Below are 16,305 nucleotides of genomic sequence, written 5' to 3' on the forward strand. Positions count from 1 at the left end.
TATTTGTTGATAGACTCACTTTCCGTATCAAGGACTCCAACATCAAACTATTCCGCCAGACAATCAAAATGTTTTACACTGATTTCTAACCACTTAACTACACATGATAGACATATACATGGTTTAACATCCAGCAAATATCAAAAATATGTAAAAATAAATTAATAGAGATTGGATTATAGATGGGATCAGAATATGCACCTGACCTGCAGTAAGAAATGGGAAATATAATTCTTATAATGCTTTAGTTATTCAAACTTTATGAAAAAAAAGGCTGATTGGTGAAGTCAGAAAAACATTATAATGCTGTTATATATACTGATCAGCCACAACATTAAAACCCCTGACAGGAGAAGTAAATAACATTGACCATCTTGAGGCAATTCAGTGTTCTGCTGGGAAACTTTTGGACCTGGCATTCATGTGGATGTTACTTAGACATGTAGCACCCACCTAGACCAGACCAGGCACCCCCACCCCATAGCAATGACACTCCTTGATGGCAGCAGCCATCCCCAGCAGGATGCAGCCTGACACAGACACACACACAAAAACGCTTTAGGAACAACTCAAAAAACATGAAGAACAGAACAAGGTGTTGACCTGGCCTCCAAATTCACTAGATCCAAACAGATCAAGTATCTGTGGGATGATCCACAGAGGCCCCTCCCCTCAACCCATAGGACCCAAAGGCCCCCACTAACAACATTCTGTTGCCAGACACCAAAGGACACCCTCAGAAGGCCCATGTCCATTCTCTAATCAGTCACAACTGTTGTGGAGGCACAAGGGAGACCTACACAATATTAGGAGGGTGGTCATAATGTTATGCCTGATCGGTGTATGTTTTCTGATTGGTGGAATGTATTTTTAATTCAACATATCTGTACATAGATAGATACTTACCTTAGATGGAGGGAGTGTTTCTTGGGGAGACTCGGGGAGTGTTTCAGTTCCACGCTGCTCTGAGTGGCCGAGGTTCACTGGTTTTGAAGTGTTCTCATTGTGTGTGTTGTCATAGGCACGTCTCCTGTGTGTGGCCACTCAGCATGCCGATCTACATACTGTGCGTTACCTCCTAAAAGAAGCTCGTATCACTGTGCCCCAGGAGCCCTCCAACACCAACCCAGTCATCCTGGCAGCATACTATGGCCACACCAGCCTGGTCAAAGAGCTACTGGACTCCATACCTGGTAGGTGGAAAAAATGTGTAGTTCAGCATTCATGAGATACTGCCTGTTATTTTGCTTAAACATGTATTTTAAATGATAAGCCAGTTGGTGACATGCAGCCGTGACACAATTAAGATGATGAAGAAGTTGATGAGAAGATGAAGATGATGAGAAGTTTATTCAGCATGTTCGTGATTTTACTTACTGCTCATAAAACGAATGCTTCAAATAATTGCCTTTTTTTTATGTCAAAATCTCTTTACTAGTTATTTACTGCTACTCAGCCAGGGCTAATGTTGTAAATCCCCGTTTCTAGAAGAGCTGTGTCAAATCTGAGGATAATCCTGGTAATGTCGTAGCAGTGTCATCTGGGTTGTCTCGTGGCATTGACTGAAAAAAAGTTGCTCTAACAGTGTAGCTTTGCTGTGCATAATTTAGTAGTAGATGTCTATTTAACTGTTGAGCTGTAGCCAGTTTCCACTGACAGCGTTGGTTCTCTGGCAGGCCCATGCCTGAGGAGAGACTTGCTGAACTGGATGCTGGCCACATCTTGCCAGCAGGGTCACCTGGATGTGGTTCGTCTGTTGGTCCATAACTATGATGCTGATGCCAAGGACTGTGCCATCCACAGTAATGAATTTGCTGTCATCACTGGGCTGCCACTGTATGCTGCTGCGCAAGCACGTAAGTACCCACACAAGAATACAATCCAGAGACCATGGGAAAGTGAAGTTTGCTCCTTTATTGATTTAAAACCAAGTTCTGTTAAAACCTTGTCAACATTTATGGCCTGAAAATACAGAATCAGTTGCTATGATTTGTTTTACCATGTGGGCTTTCAAGCTAATGGGGGTCCTTGCTTTCCTCACTCATGTGTACACCTGGCAACTCACAAATACCTTATGAATCTACAGTTAGCCTATGGTTCCTTGTTCTAAACTGCTCTAGGAAGTAAGGCTGATTTGAGAAGATCCATGCCACAGTCAGTGTTGTCCAAGTTCACACTAAACAAGAATTAGTCCAAAGTTCAGTTCGCACAGATAAAAGTGAACTAGTTCACATTTTTTAATTTTGAACTAAGTTCATAGACTCCAAAATGAACAGTTAATTTTTTCCATTCTTTTTTTTTTTTTTTTAAATGAGCAGCTTTGAGCTATTCTTGTTCAATAGAATCTCTGACTGACCTGCCCATCCATCCCCAGCCCGTCACATTTTTTCCACCAGGATCTGTACTGCTTTTTTGAATAATCATTGACTGCGTGGGATCAATAAACATGTCTTATCTTATCTTATCATATACTAGGAAATAACTGTTTGTGTGGATCAGCGGCTTCTCTTTCAGCTGCACCAGCCATGCTGTATTCCATAAATCACACATCGACTGACAGCTGTTGTAAAACTTTTTTTTTTTTCTCATGAACGTTGTTATTTCCCTCCAGACTGAGCGAAAGTCACATCTATGCTCACAGTTGGAAAAATTATGCGTTCAATTGACAGTTGACAAAAAATATGAACACTGGCCACAGCACAGTATCACTGAATTCAGCCATGCACTGTGTTTGACTTGATTAAATCAAGGCTGAATGACCCAAAGCCATTCAATTCTATCATCACACATAATTATAGCGTTGTGACCAAGTTATAACCCAGTTATGCAGGAGAGTTTGCACCAGATTACCTCAGTTTGTCAGTCCTCTGTTTAATGACTGCTTTCCAGCTTTCTTTTTGTCTGACAGATGTAAAATTTGCGAGGCAGTATAGAGAAGGAATTCTCTGATAGCCGAGACACTCCTTAATTAAAATGTCTTTATTACAAAAATGACATGTCCTAACTGGACAACTTTAAAATGCCCACGCGTAGCGGCATGGGGCCTTCTTCAGGGCATAGTGAAGCAGATAGAAAACTGATCTTATAAGGGCAAAGTCAGTTTTCTATCTGCTTCACTATGCCCTGAAGAACGCCCCATGCCGCTACGCGTGGGCATTTTAAAGTTGTCCAGTTAGGACATGTCATTTTTGTAATAAAGACATTTTAATTAAGGAGTGTCTCGGCTATCAGAGAATTCCTTCTCTATACTGCCTCTTAGATGTTCTACCTTGGACCGAAGAGCACCCAAATCAAACTCAAAAGGAATTGAGCACGCCATTCATCTTGAATCTGAGATGTAAAATTTGCTTTTGAATGTTCCCTGTTTTGGCATGGCTTGTATATGCACAACTAAAGCAGCTTTAGAAACCAGCCATGAATTAACAGGACTGCTGGAACTGCTGGGCGAAAGATATTTTGTTAATCTGTGGCAGAATAAATAATAATACATAATGTGTCTTGCATTGTAGGTAATGAGGAGATAGCTGGCTTTCTGCTGCAGAATGGAGCTGGATTCTCCTCATACACACTGATGGACCATCCAGCCTTCAGCAAACATCTCCTCAGACTCAGACTAGAGGAAACATCCAGTGCAGAAGGAGATAAGGTCAGTTTACTTTAATCAATAAATGGGAGGATTTAAGAGGAGAGTGCTCTTGTTGGTCCTAATAATTATTTTCTGTTTAGTTTTTGACCACAGCAATAACCTCAGACAGACTCTCAGGGAGCACTAATGGCAGATCTTCGTCAAACTAATACACCATGTTTCTAGTCAGCTTGTTGGATGTCTGGGTGACATCTTTGCAAGATGTGTACACACGTGTGGAGTATAAAACAATGGAGAACAACTGACAGCTTGCAGAAAAAAAGAAATTAACGTGAGGAGTTGCTGTATTTTCATGCCATCAACTTCAGCCTAAAATGTGATCAGTCCCAAGCATATTTAGTTTAAATGGTGATAAAAAATAACCGCTTTTGATCAAGAATGTTCTTGGGCATGGACAAGTTAGATGATAGAGAAATGCCAGGCTGTTTGGGATATTGAGCAGTTGAAGAACAGCAGAAGCTTGAACATTTTAGCTTCAGACAAAAACAGACCAGCTTCAGTTATCTCAGGACTGTAAAAAACTAAATCACCACAGCTCCAATGATTATTGTACGATTAATTAATCCAATAGGGAGCAGACACAGTTAAAACAATAATTAAGTATTTTTTGTATATATCTGTGGCTGAAAATGAAAGAAGCCACCTTATGTTAAAAAATGGTTAATTACAAAAAGCTACAGGGTTACATTCTTTAAAATGAGGCATTACCTTGTACTTTCCGGTTTTAGAACACAGAATGTAACGATTATATAGTTTAATGGATATAAATATAAAGTTGATATAAAAGTAAAGTTAGACATGACAGTGTATAATAATTCAGGTTGTAAAAACCTTATTTGGAGTTGTCATCAGTAGCTCTGAGTAAATCGTTGTTCATGAATCGATGTCTTTTGTGTGTGGTCGTAGGCCATCAGTGTGTGTTGGAGTGGTCTGCAGCTGCCTTGGCTGGAGCTGGATTGGTTCATGGATGTCTCCTCACGTATCACCCACCTGGATCTGTCATCCAACTGCCTGGCTGCCCTGCCCTCTGTGGTGCCCTGGGGTCTCATCCACCTGAAGACTCTAGATCTGTCTGACAACACACTCAAGGAGCTGCCGTTAGCTCCCAGCTCCCAGGAGGTCATCTGCTCCAGGTACGTGAGGGTGTTTGCAGAGATACAAAGCCCGGGACAGCAGCTAGTCAGTGTCGTTCATCTTTGATGTCATGTGACTCTAACATTGTGCATGTCTTCCTGTCTTCCCGTCTTCCTGTCCTGTCTTATCCACAGTATGAAATAATGCGTCCATTACATATATATTGAAAAATCATCAGCCATGCAGGTCATGGTATATCCAAAAACGTTAAAGAAAGGCCACTGGACTTATACACACACTGACACTAGTTGCCTTTCTATCCGTTTCTGGATATACCATGACCTGGATGACTGCACAGGCATTATCTCTGGGAGATGTACATGTTAGCCCACTGGTAGTAAAATAACAATGAAATACAAATTATTACATTTGCTTAAACACTTGCCTCCAGCTGTTCTACTTTCATTTTTGTGCATTCCTGTTTTATTTTAATGGCAGGTGATGGATTGTTCATGTATCCATGTTCTGGATATAAAGCTGAAACTAGTACAAATCGCCTCTTCTTACTGAATAACGTCATAAATTTCTCAAATTGCCAGTGCTTAAATGTTCCACTATCAAAGGTTATCTAGACAACTGTCAACTAATATAGCCCTGAATGTTTTTTTATTACAATGAATGTATCAAAATGAATTTCCTGTTTTTATGTAATGTTCCTCTTTTTCATGTGCTTTAGTTTACAACAGGTAAATCTCTCTCAGAACCAGCTCACCAGTTTGCCACCTGGACTATTACATCTGACAAAAATCCAGAGGCTTTCTGCTGCCAAGAACCAGCTCACGATCCTGTTTGACATCCCTACCAGTATGTTCTAACTGCGCTCATATATTACCATAGTACGCATTTACTGTATGCAGGAAGACAATTTCAAGGATGTTTTTAAAGAATATGGTCACCTCGACTTTAGCATAATTGAAGATAGACAGTATAACCAAAAGCTTTGCTAGCTGTTACAGATTAACAGATTAATATAGATTTATTCAACCCAGGGCTGGGTTAGCATTTAAATCAGCTTTGCTTTAGCCATGTAAAACTGCCTGGCTGAATGTGGGTTTCATATACAATTTAGGACTTTTATAAAAGCAACAAAATAGCACTAATTATGTATGAAGCCCAAAGACTCCTCAAATTTAACAGAGAAACATTTTGGTCTGGATATGGACGTGCAGTTATTTGTTCTGCATGCAAGCAGTTCTGGAAAATATTAATAAACCTGCAACAAACGTGCAATAATCTGAGTTCAGTAGACAATTATATAAAGTAAACAGTTAAAATGTAACCATAAATGACCAAAGCCAAATAACATCCACGTGTCTGTGGAGTCAGTATTTTTGATCAGCAGTTTTCTATGAATGCTTAAAAATTTCCCAGTCCAGGACGATCGGTCCAGGTCCAGAGAATGTAGCAATTTGCCTGTATGTTCTTGTTAAACACTTGAATGTGTTGTTAATAAGCTGAATGTTGTTTTTGCCATTTAAATACATTGGAAGATATACACTGAGATTGTCATAAATTTGCTATTGATTTTGTAATTATAAAAAAGTATTGAAACTGATTCCCATTCATTTAAACTTGTCTAATTTAGAGTTTGGTTGTGTTCTTTAATACCTATTTGCCAGCTACTAACTGGATCGGTCTTCGCAAGGTGGAGGAGCTTGATGTGTCTGACAATTGTCTGACCAGCCTGCCCACAGCCGTCATGCACCGTTTAAAATCTTTGAGTGTCCTCAATGTGAGCAAGAACCAACTGAGCACCTTTCCTGACCCCTGGGCCTGTCCACTGGTAAGAAGCCAAACGGATCATGATCTACTGTGCTTACTCTTTCAACATATAATTGAAAAGAAGCCAGTAAATGAAATAACAAAACCATTTCCTTTAGTAAGACAGACTGATACTGTCTTCTCCCTTGCAGACACAATGTAAGGCGTCTTCCAATGTGATTGAGAATCTTCCAAACACCATCTCCATCTTCTGGAGGACTCAGCTGCAGGAGGTGGACTTCTCTGAAAACAACCTGAAGGAGCTTCCCTCATATATCTTTGAATTGGAGGTGGGTACCATTATCTAGAACTGTTAAAAATTTTAGTCAAGCTGGAGTGAAATTAACTGTTCACTGGAGTAAACAAAATGAAATCAAAGAATAAGGCATAAAACAGTAATTCAGACTTCTGTGTGATTTGTCAGGTAACCGCTAGGTGGCACTGTTGCTCTGTGTTTCTCACCGTACAGTAAACGAGCCTTTACTTGCATTGCATACAAGTTAGGTACAAGTTAGAAACATTTGGCACACTTTGTTTGCACTCACATTTGATGAATGGATCATGGAGCACTTAAGTAGACTACACATTTTTGCACATATTCCCATTTTAGGACAATCTAGTGCATGCACCAGTTTTCTCATATTTATAATGTAATCATGTGCGGATAGTGTGACATGCTGACAACACTGATATTCACCTTTGACCTTTATGCAGATAATTTATTTGAAATTTCTTAAGGACTTTTCACCACTCATGTGGTGAAAGTCACTTGACTGAGGCCTGCTAACTTGGCTTTCAGGTGGAAGCCACCCACACATGTTCCGAAATAGTCATTTATAACTGAAGGATCCACTTGGATGTGTGGTCAAACGTCTTCAAGGAATCCTAAAAACGTCCAGCTGCCTCTGTTACAGCTTTGTTTTAGATATACAATGACGTGGATGGCTGAGAATCTTTTCAGACTTTATGCATGTCAGGGTTAAGGACGAAATTTATCAGAAAACCCAATGTCAGATCACCTGGAATGCAGGAATGCAGATCATAACAGCCATAGTGAAGGTCCTGTTTATGCCCGTGATGTCTTCTCATGAATGCACACTGTCTCATCAGAGGGAATATCTGCCACTCTGGGTGTGGCTGTCCACTCAGTGTGAATCATGAGTATGGGTAGTTGAAGCAATAAATTCATCAGTGTGTTATAGAGAAAGCTTTCCTGTGTTGTCCTGCAATATTTATTGCCCTGCCTACATGTGATGGTATGCATTGTGGAAGTGGATATTTTAAACCTGATGTGCTGTCCTGCTCTGTGTCAAAAAGAAAAAGAATCTGAAAAAATGTTTCCTCGCTGCCCAACTAGAACACAGTGTAAATTACATGACTCTACTTTAGAAGACAGGCAAATAATGCAAATGCTTGGAGAAAACCTTGTGCAGCGCAATGCAGTGTACCGCCACCCTAAAGTAGCTAGTATTTTGTTGGCTAAACATAGCAGTTCATGACAAAAATAATGTCACTCAGTTCAGTTGGGTGTCCATAATAACTCAATTAGTGGTCATTTGCCCTCTGAACCCTGCCCTGCTGGTCCCAGTTGTCTGTTCCAAGTTATCTTTGGAATAGGCAAAGATAACTCGAGGAAGCTATCTAGCTCCCCTCTCTCCAAGAGAAGAACAATCCTCTCAGTGATGTGAGACTACCACTACTTAAAATTCTCCTAATACTTTGGTGATATCGCTAATATCATTGCATAATTCTTAGCTTGGAGTGGCGGGGACTGCACTGTTCTAATCACCTCTCCCATGACACAGTAAGCAGGCTGTCTGTCCTTGAAATGAAAATGAATGTGGTGTTTACAGTGTCTCACCCCACCTCCCACTCATTCTCCCATCAGGCCCTGGTCTCGTTGAAATTGTGTGGGAATCAGATTGCAACACTCCCAGCCCCCAATAAGTGGAAGTGCTGTCAGCTCAAGACCCTCGATCTTTCCAGGAACCAGCTGGGCAAGTAGGTCCACACATAAACACTTCCTTGTGTATACACTGTCTGCTGGAATCAGCTGTCGCTGGACAACTCCACAGAGTACAATAAACACTATGTGTGAAGACGCACAATTTTAATTTCTCATTTCAAACACATAGTTTACGTCTGTCATTTTAAGATTAATTGCATTCAAAGCCTAAAGGTTCAAATACAGAATTATCAACATGAGCATTTCAAAATAGAATACTCATAAACATTTTGACTGGATCTGCTAACTAGTGGAGTTGGTGCGATTCAGGCAGTCCAGTGTCTTTTTGAATCCCTTTATGTCACTTTAAGAAAAGTGTATTTTTAGTAGTCTAGTAGCTGAAAGGGTTAGAGTTCATAACACAGAGCAAATACCTGGTTTGATATTTTAGAATAGACACATTTATAAATACAGCTTCTAAGCTAAAACCTACAGAGTGTGCAATCACCACAGTCAGAAGACGATGGCTGTGGTCATTCCTAAATGCTGCTGTACTTAACATTGGTGGACTCAAATTTTGTCTTACAGAACAGAGGAAGGGCCCAAAACCAGGAGATTGGCCTTCTTGACTACATGGAACAGGAGGGACCCAGACCCAGGTAGCTCTGCATTTAATACAATACTTGAATGCATGTAATTAGACAAAGCCAGTCATCAGCATGTTTGTGAAAGCTTGTGATTTTGTCCTGTCCTTGCCTTAGTTCCACAAACTGGGAAAGTGTTTAGAAAGTAGTATATTTAAGCATAAGAAGTATACCAACTGTGAGCTGGCTCCGTCGATGACCCCTTTGTAACCTGGTCTCCCTGCAATTTAAAATTTCTATACTTGAGCTCATTAACCTTCACAATGTCACATTCAGAGATATCACAAAGTCACTGTCATTGTGCAGTCTCATTCCTCCTCACTTTACTGGGTTTTCGCTGCTAGAAATCTGTCTAAAAGTCCAGTGATCAACATTTCATCTCATAACAGAGGTGAAACAATACAATATTTCACAAAAGTAAAGACAACGCAATGTTTTAGCCTTTGCTATCTCATCAATCATCTTATAACCCCAGAAATTCTTTGTGCAGTCCACTGAAAATATGTTATTCCCCAGGTTGGTAACCTCTGCTCTGAGGTACATCTCTCTTCCAGCCTCTGTATGACTGCCAATAAACAAATCGTTTCTAACCTTCTCTTACGTCATACAACAAACTAGGCTCTTGATTTATGGAGATTTTGGGGAGTAAACACGACCTAGAAGACATCCTAGAGCTCTAGTCGGGACAGATATGTTCCTTCAGTTGCTCAACCTCCTCCTGGTGCGCTCATGATACTACCATTCATTAGTCACAATAATGTGTTGAAACTTTTCACACTTGTGCACAAATGTCAGCATTACCAAAGATCGTTTCACTCCCTGATCTACTAACTTGATTATTTCTGAGTTCAAACAGTCATAGATTAATGTATTTTAATTCCAGTGTGGGTCAGGCAGCATGTTCTATCGTTGACATAATGGAAGTCACAGATTCACATGCTTTTCAGAAGTATTGCATCCTGCCAAGAATCCACTTCTGTGGAAGTTTGCTGCTTACTCATTATTTTTCTCTGGAAATGTTTTAAATTTAGCCATGCACAAGTACATTAACCAGTAGTGGTTCCATTTTGATAAACTGCATCTTTGAGTTGCTAGGTGTCTGTGTGACCGTATCCGACTTTTTTTTGGCAGTGTGTCCCATAGAGTTTCCCATTATTCTGCGGAATTCACTCGAAGTGCTTTACTTGAACGACAACCAGCTGGAGAGCGTTCCTCAATCAGTGTGTGGTCTGCACAACCTCACTGAGCTCTACCTCTCCAAGTGAGTGAGTCTCTCTGTCTGTCTGCCATCCTTCACCCGTTCGTTGTCCCCCGCAGTTCCCCCCACTGTCATGCTGCTGTTACTGGTTTAAACAAGTGACAATCCTCAAAGAGGAGATGCAGCTCACATGTTTTGCTTTTCACATTCATTTATTTCTATTCCATCTAAGCTCGTGATGAAAATGTAAAACGCTGTTCTCTGTGTTAGAAGAATTCTCCTTGCTTGCCAAGTTTCACTGCAGCTGACACCAGGGGCCGTGATCATGTTCTGTATAAAGCTCATAACTCAAGTGTAACTATCCCTATCGGCTACCCTTTGCAAGTTTTCCAAACCTGCGCTGTCTATAAGTCAGTGTCAAGTCCTGTAGTTCTGGATGTAGAAAATATTAATTTAAGATTTAAAGTATAATGCCAATACAGTCCATTGCAGGGGTCAGAATCTGATCAAAAACATGACAGTTTCTCTCTTTTTTTTTTACTTTGAAGAACATTTGAAAACTTTTTTTTTTATAGCTAATTTATTTATTTATTTATTTATTTATTTTTTTAAAAAAAGAGATAGTAAAAAAAACCCCAAAAAAAACAAACTTGTCTTCCTGGGTTGGAAGTCCCTTATTTCAGTCCCTGGGAACTTCTGCTTGGTATGAGATCAGTTCTCCTGCTGCAGCTGTTTGCAGCTGCTTTACACAAGCTGCGATTTGCCCTGTTCTCACATTGTCTCTAGAATAATTACACTTTCTAGAAGTTATGGATTTCCTTGTTGCTGCCAAAAAGCGACTTTGCTAGAATGTATATCCGACTGTTTCTTAAAGAGAGTTTAGAGAATTCTCTCAATAGAGATTTATGGTGGGTAGCTAAATAATTCCATTTAATGACAATAGGAACGATTTACGGATACCAAGTTATACGAAACTGTCACTGTCATCAGGATGCTTGGTAGCTTTAAATGTTTTATTGTTACTGTGAATCACTGACCCATGTTCTCTTGCTGTGGGAGCAGTAATCCTGGAATCCGGGAGCTTCCAACAGAGCTCGGTCAGCTATCCAACCTGTGGCAGCTGGACATCGAAGACCTCCACATTACTAATGTCCCGCAGGAAGTTAGGAAAGAAGGTACTGTCTGAGTAAAGACACACTTGACTTTTGAGGCTGAGGTGCCTTGAGCCACTTGTATTTGCAAACACATTGCTGATCTGTGGGAAACTTTTTTCCCACTGACTCCTATCTGTGCTTTGTTGATATCTGGCTATATAATCTAATGCATATCCTGAAAAACAATCTTGGCCTCTGTGCTTTGTCAGGTCCTTCGTCTGTCCTGGCTTTTCTCCGGGCACATCTACGAAAAGCAGAGCGTTGCAGACTGTTGAAGATGCTTGTGATTGGTCCGCCGAGGCAGGGGAAGTCCGCCCTTTTGGAGGCTCTGCAGACCGGCAAGGCCTCTCCCTTCACCCCAGCAGAATGCTGCATCTCCACCTCCCTCTGGGAGCTGGACAAACCCAATGGAGGCAAAAACAATGTGAGGGAAACACAATGAAATAAACTGGTGGATTGGTAGAAATTAGGATCTTTTCTATATATTTCTTATTCCTGCTCGAATTGTCACATATTCACTCATTCATTCCCCGTCTTTAGAGATGACCTACAGTAGCTCTCGTCTTGTTTCACACAGAAGGACTCGGTGTTGTTCAACGTGTGGGACATTGGTGGTCAAGCCAGCATGTCCACAGTGAACCAGTGTTTCTTCACTGACAAGGCCCTGTACGTGGTGATCTGGAACCTCGCTCTTGGAGAGGAGGCTGTGGCCAACCTGCAGACATGGCTGCTCAACATAGAGGTGAATTTAAGCTCTGTTTCTCACACGCAACCGCGCACACACTCTAGTTTTCAGTGCTGAACAAAGAGGTGGTGTTTGTGTTTCCAGTGAGCAGGAAGAGTGTTCTGATTAAGAGGAAAATTATTTGGTTAACTTACCACAATAATTAATTATAAGCCAGAGTATGTCATTTAATGGAAGGACACGATGGGAAAATATTGAAACAGCTTGCGTCATCTCACTGAAACTGTTCATTGAAGTTTTAATTACTAGATCTAGCATTTCTTCTACTGATTAGTGTGGTTACTGACAACATAAATTATGCATGGTTTTATTTTGGTCCACCCAGAATGAATACTTCCTCTGTTTGCCATTTGGCTTTGACCTATGAATTTTGCTATTGCCTCATCATCTCATCTTGATGTGATCCTGTCAGTTTGAGTCCGGATCCTATTTTAATTGTGGTTCGACTTTGGAGCTACCTCACCTACAGACTGCTGATGAGGATCTTCATTATCCTGACCTCTGAGTATTTAACTTAACAATGGCAAGAGTCCACTAAAGAGTAAAACATTCATTCCTGAAAATAAAGCATAAAATACATTTATTAAGTGTGTTCACTGGGAGATCCACATCATAAACTACTGACTGGCACCACACTTATAATCAAGCCCAGTTTGACTTTAGGCATGAACTCCAAGCTGCACATATGTACAAAACAATATTCTTTCATGACTTAGCAGCATTGTCTGTAATTTCTGCATTGTTAAGAAATTACATTTCCGACAAAGACTCATAGAACTAATGATTTATGACGTAAACAGAACATCTCAGCTCAGTGACCTCAGAGACTGCAGTTCTGAGTGTCTTTCAACCCCGTTTCTTGACTAGATTCACTCCGTGCTCGGGGCTGTTCCAAACTGTATGTGGTGTGGTGAAAAACTGGGATTATTTTATACAATAAATCAACATTAACAATATGTTGTTCTGATTCTGACTATTTGTCTGAGGACAGGCTGTAAAACGCAACAAAGATGATGGTGTCATAAAGGGCTTTTCCTGCACAACAGGATTTGGTTTCCGAACTCTCTAATTTAAAAATCAGTTTTGCAGTTTTTTTCTTTCAATAATGTTAAATAAACGCGTTACTTACTGTGTGCTGTGGTCCTTAGGCACGAGCACCCAACTCCGCAGTGGTGGTTGTAGGAACACATTTGGATCTCATTGACACGAAGTTTCGCACAGAGAGACTAGCGACACTGAGAGCTTATGTTCTGGCTCTGTGCCGATCTCCATCAGGGGCTCGAGCCACTGGCTACCCTGACATCACATGGAAACACCTGCAGTAAGCACTCATCTCACTATTGATAAGAAACTGCTGCACTGTTTGTTTGTGATTCAAACCAGTTGTGGCTGCATGAGTTAAATCAGCATGTGTCTGAACTATTACTTGCATATCTTTGTTCTCAGTGAAGTGTCCTGTAAAACGCTGGAGGGCATAGATGGTCTGAAGACTCTGATCTACAATGTGGTTCTCTCCATGAAAGACAGCAACAGCGGCTCGGCCTGTGGCAGTAAACTACTGGGCAGACTGGTGAGTGAGTGAGGCACTGTGGGACTGTGTAGAGAAAGCTTCACAGTTTGACCCAACAGAGAGAGAGAGAGTGCTTGGTAACTGCATACATACAGCAACACATGCACATATATATAGCAGTGTATATGCACACATTACTTGTCAATTCAAAGTTTTTAGACAAAGGAATGGAGCTTAATTAATGAAGACACCTTCTTAAAAATGAACCATTGCATTTTGAAAGGCTTTAATAAGCTTACATCTGCAAAGAAACAACTCGTCTTACATAGCAACATGAAAACCTTGAAGTTACGGAAGATACGCAATGCATCAGTCATATAGATTTCTTAATGAAAAGTTGTATTAATCACAATATAATAACTAGTATTTTAAACTATAGTCCTGCACTTTTGACACCAGAAGTGTCATTGTATGGATGTTACTGTGTAGTATTGTATCCTTTCAGGCTCAAAATAACATTTTGACATGTATATATTTGACATTTGATCTCTGTTTAGATCCGCTAGAGATCTCATGCCTGTCAAAGTGATCAAAAACGTCCTTCCTTTGTTATTCTGAAGAACATTTTGGTTTTTACCAATGTCCCGTCCACCAGATTCCCAGGAGCTACTTGACCCTTCAGGAAGCAGTGATAGCAGAGAAAGAGAGGCGTGATAATGAGGGAGAGGTCCTGTACCTAACTAATGCCCAGCTGGAAGACATCATTGAGCAGAACCCAGGAAGTGACATCAGAGACTATGAGGACCTGCAGACTGGTACTGTGACCTGTTCATATCAAACACCTAAAATGTGAAAATAATCAAACTACATGCAGACATTTTGTTGTGTAAAAGTATATTTATAGAATTAACTTTGGAAGTTCTTTAATGTACGTTCAGTAAGTCACCTCGAAAGCATCTGTAGAAGGGTGGATGGGATGGGGTGGGGGAGTTCCCCCGGTGTATGAGTGATGGAAAATTTGTCAGCCAACAACTGTGAACACAGCTGTGCATGTATTTCGCTCATGCACTGAAGACTTTAGTCACCTTGTCTTTATGTTTTCTCTGCGTTCTTCAAAAACTTCAGAAAGAAAATACTAAGAAATAACTTTCAGGTACAAACAAGGTATAAACAGGTGGCTAACTTCCTCAGGGAATGGTTGTTTGTCTTATTTACTAAATGTTGTCAGGTTGTCCAAATAAGCAGGCAATGGTTGTTTTTCTTATTTACTAAATGATGTCAGGTTGTCCATATAAGCAGGCGAGCCTGCCAAGTGACATATCAGATTATATTACTTATTTATCAGAATATTTCCCAGATCAGCAACAGTCTCCGTCATTTATGAAGCAAACCAAACGAATGACCGTATTCTTTTTTGCTTTGTATCCACATCCAGCCATCAGTTTCTTGATAGAAACAGGGACTCTGTTACACTTCCCGGACACCAGCCATGGCCTATGTACCCTCTACTTTCTGTGTCCTGTGTGGCTGTCAGAATGCCTTGAGAGGATCGTACACCTCAAGTCCTCCCGCTCTGTAGCCAGGAATGGAGTGATCCGAACTGAAGACCTCAGGGTGAGGCTTAGGTTGCTGAGCTTTCTGTGATGTTTCGTGTGTTAATGATGATACTGACTTTCTGTGGTGATGTTTGTTGCGCAGATGTTGTTGGTGGGAACGGGGTTCACCCAGAAGACAGAGGAACAGTATTTCCAGTTTCTGGCCAAGTTTGAAATCGCTCTGCCTGTGGCCAACAATAGGTAAAACATTGTCTAGCTATTATCTATATGGTGAGTCCTTGTATTGTAGCTTTTCTCTGTTCCATGCGCATTCTCACACATTAATATCCTAGCAGAAAGCTAAGGATAGCACGTATCATATCCTAGTACAGTGTCTTTTAATGGTTTTTCACAATGTTTCACAGTTATGGCTTACTGGCAACCTTATAGCACTCTCTTTCATCCACCTTAGCAACTTCCTTGCAATACTCAAGGTCTCAACACTGAACTGCTCTGAACATTATAACAACAACCAAGCAATGCCCTGGCAAACACAAATAAACATCCCCCACACCCTAGTAAAAACCTTAAAAAATCCCAGAAACCACCATTGACACAGTTCAAATCCTAGTAAACATATAGTTGCTAACTATATACCACATACATCAAACACCTTAGGAACTGCAAGTACTCATATGCAACATGTCTTACAGTTAGCCATGTCCTTCAAGAGGTAGCAACATATAAGCTATCAGATAATGCAAAGAGTTATTGTGAAAGCAGCCTGCTAACAGCAGAATCAATTCTGGCTCTAGCAGCAAGAAATATGCTAAATATTTTTTTCTTTTATTGTGTCGTAGCTATCTGCTGCCCCACCTCCTTCCCCCTAAGCCAGCCTTGGACATCCACGGCTTCCGCCAGCAGACCAACAACACACTTCAGCGCCTTTTCAAGATGAGCTTCGTTCCTGCAGGATTTTGGGAGCGCTTCATCGCCAGGATGCTCATAAGTCTCACAGAGATGGACCTGCAGG

The 16,305-nt window shown here is 40.7% G+C and overlaps 1 protein-coding gene across 1 annotated transcript in view; it reads left to right on the forward strand.

Annotated features, from left to right (window-relative positions):
* lrrk1 (leucine-rich repeat kinase 1) overlaps positions 1-16,305 on the forward strand; it is a 57,745-nt gene that overhangs the window by 16,531 nt on the left and 24,909 nt on the right. The window contains exons 4-22 of the mRNA XM_084541017.1: positions 1,022-1,193; positions 1,677-1,856; positions 3,510-3,646; positions 4,553-4,779; positions 5,457-5,584; positions 6,400-6,563; positions 6,694-6,831; positions 8,430-8,542; positions 9,075-9,145; positions 10,262-10,391; positions 11,391-11,503; positions 11,692-11,906; positions 12,060-12,224; positions 13,376-13,548; positions 13,674-13,797; positions 14,393-14,552; positions 15,173-15,351; positions 15,436-15,533; positions 16,133-16,304. Coding sequence (XP_084397143.1) covers positions 1,022-1,193; positions 1,677-1,856; positions 3,510-3,646; positions 4,553-4,779; positions 5,457-5,584; positions 6,400-6,563; positions 6,694-6,831; positions 8,430-8,542; positions 9,075-9,145; positions 10,262-10,391; positions 11,391-11,503; positions 11,692-11,906; positions 12,060-12,224; positions 13,376-13,548; positions 13,674-13,797; positions 14,393-14,552; positions 15,173-15,351; positions 15,436-15,533; positions 16,133-16,304 — 2,859 coding nt within the window. The remainder of the gene's footprint in view (positions 1-1,021; positions 1,194-1,676; positions 1,857-3,509; positions 3,647-4,552; positions 4,780-5,456; positions 5,585-6,399; positions 6,564-6,693; positions 6,832-8,429; positions 8,543-9,074; positions 9,146-10,261; positions 10,392-11,390; positions 11,504-11,691; positions 11,907-12,059; positions 12,225-13,375; positions 13,549-13,673; positions 13,798-14,392; positions 14,553-15,172; positions 15,352-15,435; positions 15,534-16,132; position 16,305) is intronic.

The sequence above is a fragment of the Chelon labrosus genome (genome assembly GCF_963514085.1).
Source record: "Chelon labrosus genome assembly, chromosome: 3".
Classification (NCBI taxonomy): Eukaryota; Metazoa; Chordata; class Actinopteri; order Mugiliformes; family Mugilidae; genus Chelon; species Chelon labrosus.